The sequence below is a fragment of the Balearica regulorum genome, chromosome 2 (assembly GCF_011004875.1).
Source record: "Balearica regulorum gibbericeps isolate bBalReg1 chromosome 2, bBalReg1.pri, whole genome shotgun sequence".
Lineage (NCBI taxonomy): Eukaryota > Metazoa > Chordata > Aves > Gruiformes > Gruidae > Balearica > Balearica regulorum.
Genome location: NC_046185.1, coordinates 167,387,843 through 167,400,967, shown reverse-complemented (window position 1 = coordinate 167,400,967; position 13,125 = coordinate 167,387,843). Strand labels below are relative to the sequence as shown.

The window sequence follows — 13,125 nt, the reverse complement described above, 5'->3', positions numbered from 1 at the left end:
CGAATACCCAAAAGGAGGGGATGAAGGAGAGCGCCAGGCTCTTCTCAGTAGCTCCCAGTGGCACAAATTAAAAGTCATGAAATTCCATCTGGACACAGAAAAATACTTTTGTTTGTTTTCCTGTGGGGGTCATCAAACCCTGGAGCAGGTTGCCCAGCAAAGCTGTGGAGTCTCCATCCTTGGAGACAGTCACACCAAGCTCTCAAGTGAAAAATGGAGCTGAGGCTAAACGTCATTTTCAAATGTTTTCAGCTGGTTTGTATTTCCTTAAACTTTTTTTTTATGCCCAGCGATCTCTGCTCCTTCAAAAGCAATAATTCTCTCAATTCTCCAGTTCATGACACACCTAACTGTGTAAAAAACATTAGGGGAAGGGACCGGAACGAGACGCAGATGAGAGTCGCAGAACCGCGTTGGTCGGAAGGGTCCCTTGAAAGTCTCAGGCTCGGAGCAAAGCCGGCTGGATCAGACTGCAAGGGACTTGTCCTCACGAGGCTTAGGTATCTCCAAGGGTGGAGATATTCCTAATATCAAAGGGTGGAGGCGGCAATGTGACGGTGCCTCACCACGTGAGGAGGAACATCCGTTTATTCAAAACAAGTCTTTGTGCTTAATGGCGAAACTAACAGCCCTACTGCTAAGTCACAATGTTCCTAACGGCATTCGCAGTCTCACCTTTAAACCATTTTACCGTTAAAAGGGATCGGGACTACGAATACTGTACTTCTGCTGTGAAGATGTTTACGGGAGTTTAGTTGAAGGCATACTACACTCGCTAAATGTTGTTGAAATGAGAGTTTAAAATAGAATAGCGTCACCTGGCACGGAGTAACCTGATTGACCCCACTGCAGCAAAGGAAAAGGGGCTTTGTCAAGTGTCAACTGCTTGACCAAAAACCATTCTAAAAGATGACTTCATTGGCTATTAGCCAAAAATATTTTGGAAGGTCTTGTATAGGCTGCTGCTGAAGAAGCTGAAATGTTTGGGGTATGACGATAAACCAGGATGTGGCAACAGAAAGCGCACAGGAGCGGGAGTTTTCATCTGGGGAAAAGTCCTGTGTTACGTGTAGGTTTGGAAGAGAGCAGGAGCGCACGGTAAACCGCAGGATTTGCAGATGTCCGTGAAAATGTGAGGCATCTAATCGCAGAATCACGGAACGGTAGGGGTTGGAAGGGACCTCTGGAGATCATCTAGTCCATCTGTGGAATCTCCGCAGTAATAAAACTTGATTTGATGAACAGATGCAGAGCAGCGCTCGTTGGAGAGGAAGGTAGGAGTTAGCCACCTTGTGATCCAGGTGCGTAAGCCAACTGTCTTTTGGAGGGATCAGGGTCGGTGAGTTCCTGGCCTCGTTGTGCTCTCGTGGACAAAAAATGCTGACGTTGTTTGGGGAGCTGTTTAGTTTTTTTGCTGAAATTGAGTTGGGAGTGTGATAAAATACGGTCGTCTTTTTTTTTAGATTTAAATAATATTGTACCTCAATTTGTTGCACGCTGTATTGACATCTCAGGTCTATTCACTTTGCAGTAGAATGAAGAAACGCTCTGTGAAATGGAAAAATGGCAAATTGAAAACAGATTAAAGGGGGGGAATCATTGCATATCATTAGACTAGCTCTTACTTACAACCGGCTATTGAGACTGAAAATGTAACAAGATTAAATGTATTGTATTCACTAGGGGGCTAATAAAACTTGATTTCTAACATACTCACATCCTTGGTTCACATAATACCTTATTCCTTCAGCCCCAGCATAATCATGCAGGCCCTCCGTATCCCCAGTGACCCCTTTCGGTGTCTGTCGTGGGGACTGTGGTACTGTGTTAATTAGTCAGCACGTCTCTCTCTCAGATTTGATTAAAGTTAGTCAATAGATTGACTTTTCCACCACCCCTCCTGTTAGACGGTGGCAAACTGATGGATGAGGAGCAGCTTCTGACTCCGGTGACAGTGAAGCATCTGGTGCTGTGCCGTGCCGGTGCAGGATGGTGCCCTTTGCCTAGTCTGACGGTTCACTGGTGGGATGGTTTTGTGAAGGTGAGAATTCAGAGGCCCTTTGAGAGGCTTTGAGTCAAGTTTGACTCTGCTGCTCCTCCTGTGTCCCGCCTGATCTCGCCTAGAAAGCAAAGCGGTCTGTTTTCCTCACGCTCTGCGGTGGCAACCCTTAAGTTTGTCACAACTGCTTGGGAAGTCCACAGCTCAGTACCAGAGCTCTTTGGCTTCTCAGGGGAGTTTTGTGTAACTTGAGGGCAAGGAGAGAAAACGGGAACGTTCGCTGTTTCCTCGAGTGAGTTCAACGCTTAAACTCTGATGCAGTCCTGGGTGGGGGGTGGAAATAGTAACTTGGGGATCCTTCAGTCTCACAAATTGATCTGATTTTCTGTTTAGGTAGTTTAAGATGCCCAGAGTTTGACTTTCCTTCATAAATCAGTACGTTGTTGCAGGGTGACTCTGCTGGAGAGATTTCTGTGGCAGGAAGTTACAGTCTCCAGAAATCTTAACGGCGGACTGAAGGGGTCAGCAGTTACATTTTGTGTGCGCGCACCCCCCACGTATTACGTACGTTAAAAAATAATCCCTTATCACATTATGTTGGTCGTGGAGAGGGGCTGTTCATCAGGGAGGGACAGGCCAAGGGGAATGGCCTGAAGCTGCAGGAGGGGAGATGGAGATGGGATGGGAGGCAGCAATCCTTCCCTGGGAGGGTGCTGAGGCCCTGGCAGAGGGTGCCCAGAGAAGCTGTGGCTGCCCCTGGCTCCCTGGCAGTGGTCAAGGCCAGGTTGGATGGGGCTTTGGGCAAGCTGGGCTAGTGGAGGGTGTCCCTGCCCATGGCAGGGGTGGCACTGGGTGGGCTGGGAGGTCCCTGCCCACCCAAACCATTCCAGGACTCCCTTATTCTGTGTTGAATGTGTTAAATACTACAGAACCTCTGTCCTATCCTACATATCTTCCTCACTTTCACGTTCTGAGGGCAACTGGTGTATTTATCTGTCTTGTAGGTCTTTGAGCGTGAATAGTCCGACACTCTCATGACAGACCTGTACATACATAGATCAGCAGCAAGTTTTGCTGGGCGGTTGCTCGTTTGGGATCCTTTGAAACAAACTGGTGAACTTCACCTTCCTGGCCACGCATCCGTGTCAAGGTCCTCCACTGCGTGGGTCTCTTGCAGTCTTGGTAGAGGGAGCAAAATTTGGAGGGTGTGGGTAGATGAATTTCACCTCGCAGAGGTAATCCCTGCTAGAGAGGGCTGAGACATGCCTGCAGAAGAAAACTTGAAAGCTCTTTCTTGCTGCTCTTAGCCCTGTAGGTGAACCTCTGGGTTCAGAGCTGTTGGTGTACAGCTTCCCAGTGCAGAACTCGACGTGCTTTTGTGAGGAGGAGTGTTTTCCTTACCCGCGTCTCAGCTTCTCTCCAATAACAACCTGCTTTCCCAAAGGCTGCCCAGTTCGAGCCCAATTTCAAGACACCTCAGTGATGAACGCCACGGTGTCATTCTTCGCTCAGGTATAAAGAGGTTATTGGAGACTCGGAGAAGTCGCTGCCCGCTCGTCTAACCGCTCTGCGAGAAGAACAGACCCATTCGCTTTGTGTTGGAGAAAAATCCCGAAACAACTGAGCTGTGAGTGAGAAGCACTGATGGGCAACCTTCCAAAGCACAGCCCCGAGGGGACGCTGGGGATGGAAATACCCCACACAGTTTCCTGTTCAGCTGCCTGGGTTTGACTCCAGACTTTACCTTGGTTCTCACTGATGTTTTCAAACAGGTTTCTGACCTTAATAGTGACTAAAAGTGTTTGGGTTCAGTAGACCGTGAACAAAATGCTAAGTCGGATGTCTTTAAGGTGATTGACGAAAGCTGAAGAGATAGATGGTAGGAAAGAAAGTGATTAAAGGATCTGAAAAGGAATCTATAAATGGAAGAAGAAGAAAAAAATTCCTGCTTACGGCTTTTCTGGATTCAGAGGCAGAAGCAGTTTAAGCCAGATCTCTTAACTAAAAGTTAAAGGTAAAGCTCTTTCCGGAAGAAAGCAAGCTTAGACGTCAGTCTCCAGAAACAGCTCGTGAACGTCTCCGGTCGAGGGTCAGTCCTGGCAGCGAGCCGCTGTTCATCGGTGTGGCCGCATCTGGTTCCGCTGGACCGTACAATTCCTTGGGATGTGCTGAAGAGCTGAAATCAGTCCGGAGGCCAGCGCCCGCGGGCAGGTTCGATGAGAGAGAAATCAAGATGCACCAGGAGAGCTCTTCCAGAGAGGAGAGCTGCTGGTGAATTCCGCGTAGAGCAAAAATTTTGCAGCGGACAGCACATGACGCACAGCCAGAGTCATCTTAGAAGCTTTTGCTGCTTCTCCCGTGGCTTTGTTTTTTCTTTTCCCTTGGAATGAAGACTTTTAAAACACAAAAATAAAGTGGGATTCCAATTTCACCATGAAAAGCCGTACCTTGTAATTATAACAGAAAACAAAATTCCCAGTTTCTTCCTGTGTTACCAGCCTCGCTGCTGGCGGTGTCGTTCGAAGCACGTTATTGATTTCTCTTTGTGTGCTGCTCTGGTTATCTGTGAAATGAGAAGTGCCTCGTGCTAGTGATACTTGTGGTGTGTAACACAAGAGGCTTCTCGAAACTCTTGGAGGGAGGGAGAGAGATGTGTGTTAATAGCTGTCATTAATTACCTCTCCCTTTCAAGAGGGTTTTCAGCTAGTAAATGATTTCTGACCCAAAGCAGAAATGGAGTAAGGAGATAAGGAAACACTTTCCATTACAGCTGGATGAGTAACTTTAGTAACCTTTCCCCCCCGATATATTTTGCATAATTTTCTGTCGATGGCTGAAATATTCAAAAGAATGCTTTGTAAGTAATTTTGGTCTTGTGGATTTTCAAGTAAGGGTTGTGCGTTTCATTATTTAAAACTTGTGGTTTTAAATCAAGCTACTGAATGCTACTTACTTTCCTATTGGACTGATTGCAATTCCAGGATTTTTTTGGTACAGATAAGGATTTTTGAGTTCGCTTCCTTTTAGTAAATATTTTCGAAGAACTGACAGTGCTTTCTTCTTTATCCATCGCACGTGATGAGCTTTGCTAGCAGGAGCCACGCAGGGACTAGTCGGATAAAAGGAAAGCAGAGTCGTACGGGCAGTAAACGGCTTTGCAGTGTTTATTCGTCCACAGCGCCGTAGTACGGGCGTAGTTGTGGGTTTGCAAGGTGTTTCGGTGGTTGGTAGTGCAGAAATACTAAAGCCACGTCAGGTGCTCGCGGGTATATTCTTGACCATATGAAAACCCGGCCAGGCAAGAGGTGTTGTGGGGCTAGAACAGTAAATAAGAGTCAGCCAGGGGACAGCGATTCCTCTGAGGATGCTGGATGATATTTTAGTGACTTGCACTGTACTGTCATGTTAACATCTGCAGAGCTTCTCCGGTAAGTTTGAGCAGCTCCGAACTCCCTACGAGAATGTATTCTTGAAGATGCATTAATATTTGAAGGTTACCGGTGCTGCCCTGCAGAATAGTCGTCCTTGCTGGTGTGACACCCGGAGCAGCTTTTTGACAGAAGTGTCTTCCATCGTCCGTGCTTTGTCATAGAAAAATAACGGCGAGCCCTCAGCAGGGAGGTTGTTGCGGACGTCGGGGCCCCGCGAGCCCGGCACGGTGCTCCTCGGCGTTTGGAGGTGTCTGACTTCAGCACGCCGATGCCTCCATCGTCAGCGCCGGGTGAATCACGCCAGAGGGGAGTGACAGAAATGCAAGTGAAGTGGAAATTCTGCCTCTTCCCCCGAGACGCCATGCTAAATGAGTTATTGTGGTTAATTATTCACAGTTCTTGGCTATGGGATTGTCTGCCGCAGTGCGTGCGGGGAGAGGACGTGCCGAAGGAAAGGACGTGTCTGGGAGGTTGGTTAGAAGTGCGGATTTCCAGGTCTTCTGAAAACCGTTCCCGGTGGGAAGGAGCACGTCTTGCAGTGCTGCGGAGCTGCTCGGCCGTGCAGCCAGCGGGCATTCCCTGGGGCGGTTCTCTGCTTCTTCCCGTATCAGGATGTGAAACTATTCAGTAGTAGGAGAGCGAGATTTCGGCAAGGCACGTCCCCTGCGGAGATCAGAGGAATGTCGGAGTGCAGCCTGCTTTGCCCCTCTCCGAAATCCTGGCCGCCAAAGGAGACTCCCTTCACGTAGCAGCGGCTGCGTTTGCAGATTTTCTCTTTGAACGGTAAATAGAGAGAGGTGTACAGGAGGATTTGAATCGGCTCCAAGCTTTGTGCATCATGCTCCGTCGGCTGCTACAGGGAAACAAAACCACTAAAACTGTTTACCACTCCAGTGCCCCTCAAGTAGCTGATTTAATAGAGGGAGAGGCTTATTTAATAGAGATAAATACCTTGGAGATCCTTTAAAAACTGTTCCTCATCCGTTTCACTGTAACGTGAATCTGCAGTTGGCACTTTGCTAATAGTGGAATGCTTCAGAGCACGCATCAGAAAATGTCTACGGTCTCTAACGTGTAAAGGGGATTTTATTTTTTTTTTTTAGTCTCCTAAATCTCATTTTATTGAACCTTTTGGCTTTATCTCTTACTGCGTCTGCTGTTTTTAAGCTCTGCCCCTTATGTAGGTCACACTTCCACATTTTATGCTTGAGCCGCTGTCTTGAAGCGGCATCTCTTGTAAAATGAAAAAAAAAAAGTATGATCTCTATAGAAATAGGAATTCATTTTTGCCGTAGTGGCAGTAGCATTTCCCCTTGCTTAATCCCAGTTTGGTTGGGTATTGTTTGATTACTACTCAGCTTCAGCATTTTGGAGTTCTGGTATGTGATAGGATTGTTCCTCCACAAGTACTTTAAGCTACGTTTAAGATAAATTTTTTGCATACCACATCAGGAAGGGGAAAAAATGGACAGCCAGCCCTGTCCTCCAACACAGAGTTGCTTCTCAGCTTATGGGCGTCTTCAGAAAAAACTGCAGTGCCACTTATTTTTAAATCTCCAAGATTTAAGAGAGAAAAAAGCTCTACAGATTCCTCGATTCAGGTCAGACAGTGCTTCCCAACGAGCATCGTTATGAGATTCGGAGTCATGACACACTTTGAATTTATGAAGAAACAACTTTAAAAAAAAAAGTTGATGTAATTTCTGTTTAGTGGTGATTTTAGCTTGACTGTGGTTGATTTGAATATAAAACATAGTCCTTGAATCTTTGCTTTACTGCAGGTTTGACAGCCTGTGACAGTCGCCAGGTCCTACACTTCCCCGCAGTCACGGCTCCTTCAACCTGGCCTTGACCACTGCCAGGGAGCCAGGGGCAGCCCCAGCTTCTCGGGGCACCCTCTGCCAGGGCCTCAGCACCCTCCCAGGGAAGGATTGCTGCCTCCCATCCCATCTCCATCTCCCCTCCTGCAGCTTCAGGCCATTCCCCTTGGCCTGTCCCTCCCTGCCCTTGGCACCAGCCCCTCGCCAGCTTTCCTGGAGCCCCTGCAGGGACTGGAAGGGGCTCCAAGGTCTCCCCGCAGCCTTCTCTTCTCCAGGCTGAACCAGCCCAACTCTCTCAGCCTGAGGTCTCCAGAGCAGAGGTGCTCCAGCCCTCGCAGCATCTCCGGGGCCTCCTCTGGACTCGCCCCAACAGCTCCGTGTCCTGCTTGTCCTGGGGCCCCCCGAGCTGGACGCAGCACTGCAGGGGGGTCTCCCCAGAGCGGAGCAGAGGGGCAGAATCCCCTCCCTCCTGCTGTCGAGTCAACATTCATTGTGCCAGTGAATAACACCCCTCGTGCCTGTGAATGTCTTGTCCTTTTGCTCTGAAGCCCTCTGTGCCTTTGGGCCATGTTTTATCTCCTGTTTCTTGTTTGGGTGAGGCCCCTGCCACCCTTCTGCCCCCAGCAGCTTGAGTTGCTCTGCTTCTGCGAGTCTGCCTTTGCTTCTGCGTGTTTGTAGCTGCAATTGTTTCTTTTTTTTGTGTGTGTGTGTGTGTTGAAAATGTAGGAGTTCATTAAAAATAAAAGATCTGCTCAAAGCCAGAGTTCTTAACAGCATAATAATGTTGTCTCGATGCACCAAGTGGCTGCGGTTCTTGTGTGGCACCCTTTCAGAGTGCAACGCTGGAGTCAAAGCGTGGGAGGAGTGCGAGGATGAGGACGTACGCTGAAGCAGTGATCATCTCACTTGCGTGAGCTAATCTAGATCCGGACACAGTTTCCGATGTTAAAGCTTGGTTTGCCAGCTCCATTGCTCTGTTTTCCAGCAAACTTGACTTTTCAGGAGTAGGTTGTGAGTGTTGTATGCTGGGTGAGCGCGGAGGTTCACACCGCTGTCGTAGATACCAAATGCTTCATGAAGACCCCAAGAAAGGGGGTGAATGCAGACCAAACCTGTGGTAGTTGTCATCCTCGAGCGTTTTGATGCTCGGTGCTTAGGGGCTGCTTTGAACTGGTGTGTTCATAGCCACCAGTAGGCCTACCCGCTGCAAATCTGCTAGTTTCACGCTGTAACTAAATTCTGGGAAGGCAGGTTTTTAAGAATTTCAATGGCCACTTTGAATTCTATATTCAAGGAAATAAAAGCTGCCTATTTGTTTTCCCGTACCTCTTATGATCTTGGACATGGAATAAGCTGTCATCCCTTTTTCCATACAGACTCTCTCCTAAGTACCCTGATGGGCAGTAGTTGTACGCCTGAGTCTCTGCACTGAGCCCATTTCTCTATTAAATATGATTTTGAGTCCACTAGAAGACTTCAAACTGACCAGGAATGTCCGTACAGTGAGGCAGGTGCTCAAATTCCCTCCCTGCCTATGAAACAAAACCAGCCTGCAGAGTTCCTCTCTTCTGGGCTCTAAGGATAGATAGACTGTGTTTGAAAAGAGGCTGCTGAAGATCCAAGCTACTCTTGGAGGACTTCATGCGTAGGGAAGTGGAGCAGAAGTAACTATTTTGGGTTGGGAGTTGTAAGGACATTTCATAAGTGAACAGGCTTGTTGGGCATCAGTTACCGAAGTGGCCAGATCAGCCCCCTCTTCTTCTGCGTAGATTGACGTTGCTTGTGATACGGGATTATTTTTTTATCTTTTTTTTTTAATATTTCACCCAGAACTTCCGGCAACTGAAATTCAAGCTGCCATGATTGTAGTGCCACAGGTCGTCACGTAACATTGGGCATGTCAGAAGTTCCCACATCTGTCTCATGCAAATCGGGGGAAATCCCGACTTCTGGAGCTTGACCAGCTGCCCTTGCGCAGCCGCGTACTCCGACAGGCTCTGCTTCAGAGCCCATCTGCTCAGGCTGAGTTCGTGCGTACCCAGCACTGGTTTCTGCCGTGCGGGATGGAGAAGAGCTGCTTGTCTACCTGCTACGCTCGTGTTTGAAGCTCTGGGCTGAAGTTTCCTAGAAGCTCAGCGTTAGTGCAGAACCAATTACAGAGCCTGCAAACGGGCGACTTTGGGCTGTTTGCAAACCCAACAGCGTTTTGTCTCTCGACAGCGCTGATCCTGTAGCTCTTGACCCACTTCTGACGCTAATGGATTACCGTGTCTTTAAGTCCGTGCCTGGCTGTTGCTTTCGGTGACAGTGTTCTCGTGTTGCCTGCTGTGCCCTTTCTGCCCACTCCTCATCCCGGAGGAAAGTGGACCAAAACAGATGCACAGATGCCAGCAGCAGTAAATTCATGCCGCATCTGCTTAAATCTTCAGTTATCTGTGCATGATCCGTTGATACGCTTGAGGGCAGGGCTGCCGTTCAGGAGGGCTGGAGGAACGGGCTGGCGGAAGCCTTGTGAAACCCAGCAAGGACAAATGCGAAGTCCTGTACCCGGGAGGACTAACCCCGAGCAGCAGCTCTGCGGAAAAGACCCTGTGGGTCCCGGTGGGCAGCAAGCTGAGCGTGAGCCGACGGAGACCGGCAGTACCCCAGGCCGTACGAACAGCACAGGCGGCAGATTGAGGGATGCGATTGTCCTCCTCCTGCTCAGCAGTTGTTAGACCACATCTGGAGGACTGGGTCCCTCGGTACGAGAAAGGCATCGATAAACTGGCGTGAGTTCAGCAGAGGGCCACCAAAGATGGTCCAAGGGCCTGAGCACTTTCCCCATGGAGAGGGTTGTTCAGCCTGGAGAGAAGGCTTTGGAGGGACCTACCAGGAGCCTTACGATACCTCTGAGGAGGTCTTGACGAAGATGGGACTCTTCATTGATGCGTGCTGGGAGAGAGACATGAGCTGGAATAACGAGAGGTTTCAACTGGATGTGAGGAGGTCCAGCACTGAAAGAGGTTGTACAGAGAGGTGATGCTGTCTCCATTCCTGGTGCTTTTAGAGATTGGTCAGGTCTTGACAAAGCCTTGAGCAACCCCATCTGACCTCAGACCTGGCCCTGCTTTGAGAGGAGGTTGGACCAGAGACCTCCCGAGGTCCCTTCCAACCCGAGCTGTTCTGTGACGGAGATAACGCTTTAGTCCTCTTGCAGCCTGCTGCTGAGGAGGGCAAGGCGAATGGGTCATGTGGAGGAATGTCCAGCTGAACTTGCCTGCAAAACGGTTGGGCTTTTGATGATCTTAAAGGTCTTTTCCAACCAATCCAAACGATTCTACGAAAAGGGAAACTAGACACTGGAGCTCTTGTGTATGGGACTTGGTCACCCTGAGTTAGCCACAAAGGCACGCCACATAATTTTAGGAAATGGCCCATGTGTTCTCCCTCCTTTAGGATGTTCAGGATTCCAAGGGGCTTCTTCAAAATGCCTTCACCATCACCAGAGCAGAAAATATTTTATCCTGGGGACAAAGGAGGGCATTAGAGGCTTTTCTGTTTGGCAGCTGCTGCTCTTTAATGTATAGCGATGGAAGTGCCACGATGTGCGCTGCAGGCTGCTGATCCGCAATGGAGTGTGTCCAGGGATAAGTTCACAGCATTCTTCTCTGTTGTTGAGAAATCTGATGGTTTCTGCAGAGCTCCATATCTGCTGCTTGCAGATACGCTAGTCTTGCTCCTGTGACCAGGCAGCGTCGGGCTGGCACATGGACCTCTTGCTTGCATGACCAGGAGCTCCAGTAGTTTGTTTTCATGGTTTGGTGCTTCAGAGTCCCTGTGAATTTGAGGTGGTTCAGCCCCTCTGCCACAGATCTCCAGGACTGTCTGAAGCCCGTGGGCTGTGGTGTGTTGGATTCTCTTGCACTGGACTGTTAGTGGCTCTGGTTTCAGAAGCAAGTCCTCCCTTAGGCTGTCATCCTGCCTTTTTGTGAGGATAGCCTGTCTTTCTCAAAGAGCACCTTACAGGTTTAAAGTACCGAGGAACTACGGGCAGAGACCAGCAACCAAGGGCGAGACGAGCCACCAAGTGCTTTAGATATTCAAGATGTGTACCTTCTCGAGGGACGTGGCACCAAGCACCAAGGAAGTGGAGCAAGTTCATCTGTTTGGTGGTGTTTTCTATAGCAATTGTTTAGTAGTTATTCCTGCGTGCTTGGAGTGCTCTTCAGTGTTCCCCCGAGCTTTCTGCAGAAGGGCAGCGATGGAGGAGGATTTGGGATGGCTGGTGGGCTTCCCCTCTGAGAGCCGAGGTCCTTGGGCAGAGGTGTCTGTACAGGCATTAAGTAGTGACTGTTCCCAAAGAGCAGGGTTTGCTTTCGGTCACGAGGGTTATTTTACAGTGCAGATCGTTGGTCTTCTCGGTCATAAATACCCTAAATTGCTATAAATTGCGTTGAGGCACGGACCAGCCCAGCGTTTCCTCTTTGACTAAGCTCTGTCTCCTGCCCGCTGTGGCTGTATGAACTTCCTGGGGGGGTCCTACCCCTGACCGGAGGATGCTCGCTGAGAGCTGTTTCAGGCAGTAGCTTGTGAGCTGCTGCGATTTCCTGACACCCTAGAAACTGGAGGTTACAGATATCAATAAAATACTACTCAAAGCTCTTGTTCCGAAGCTGAGCGTAAGTAAGAGTTAATAGTATTTGTGCCAAAGTATTGACTTGGTCCCAAATCCAGAACTCGCAGTTTCTTGGCTTTATCCACCGGTGTGGTTGTGATGCTTTTTATGCATGTTCAGAGCCTTTATTTTGGTTGGTTTTGTTGGTTTTTTTGTTCGAGGATTCTGTCATCACACTTTCTTTCACCTAGTTGCCTGGGGTTTGGGTAAAATGAGCTTTTCTGAAGGACGCCTTTACAATCCATGCCTAATAGCTGCTCTTCTAACTGAAATACTGTACCTTTATGTAAGTGTGTAAAAGTACATGTAATTGGATTATGCAAAATAATCTCTTCAAATGAGGTTTTAAAGCATCAATCAGCAAGTTGTAGGTGTCCGAAACTGGGCGATTCTAACAGTTCCTTTATGCAGCTGAAACTTCAAGGTCTTTTACAGAGCCGATACACGAGGAGGACTTATTGGAACCCTCCCTCACATCCAAAGAGGGGTTTTTTATAGTGGAAATGTCTTTGCAGTCCAGTTTTTAACTGTATGATTTCAGTTCTCCCGTTAAATTAATCCATTAGGCTTTGTGGCCGCTCTTTTTCAAGTGCTTTTACTTTGCTGCCTCGTTATTCCAGTGCAATTTGTTTCCCGCGCCTTCATTTAGATTATTATCAAACGCCTTTTTAGTGGGGGTTCACTTCAACTGTTGGCTTTCGACTGCGAGCGTTGCCTTCCGCGTGCTGCTTGTGCTCATGTTTTCGAGAGATGACAAGCGCCCCGTGGTTCTTCCTGAAGGGAGAGCGGTGACGTGGTGGGGATGAAACGGCGTTTCCTTTGGTCTTTGGAGCACGTATGGAGTTGGCTCTCAGGTGCAAGACTCTTTTCTCCCTGCTCGGAGAACAACTAGACCTTGTTTTTCGCTTCTGATGGCTTCCATGTTTCACGTGAGTCTCACGATCGTGTCTCTTTGCTCTTGCAGGTCAGATGCCGGGGCCCGGTTCGATGCTACCCGGACAGCCCATGCCCGGCCGGATGATGCCGAGCGTCTCAGCCAACATCCATCCTGCCGGCAGCGGTCCCCCCCCGCCTGGCATGTCACCCATGTCGGGAAATCTAATTGGACCTCGTGTTCCTCTAGCAGCTCCAAACGGCATGTGTAAGTGGATCTCCAGCAGAAACCCTGTTGAATATACCTGGGCTGGCTTTTCTGTCGCTTGCCTTGTTGCTGGAAGA

The 13,125-nt window shown here is 48.8% G+C and overlaps 1 protein-coding gene across 6 annotated transcripts in view; it reads left to right on the top strand.

Annotated features, from left to right (window-relative positions):
* The window catches only part of SMARCC1 (SWI/SNF related BAF chromatin remodeling complex subunit C1), a 94,706-nt gene that overhangs the window by 78,054 nt on the left and 3,527 nt on the right, over positions 1 to 13,125 (top strand). For 3 of the 6 annotated variants that reach the window (XM_075746935.1, XM_075746934.1, XM_075746932.1), the window contains one exon: positions 12,872 to 13,048. In XM_075746935.1, coding sequence (XP_075603050.1) covers positions 12,872 to 13,048 — 177 coding nt within the window. Of the gene's footprint in view, positions 1 to 1,463; positions 1,711 to 12,871; positions 13,049 to 13,125 lie in introns of those variants that run through there. The other 3 variants (XM_075746937.1, XM_075746938.1, XM_075746936.1) reach the window with 3 other exon arrangements.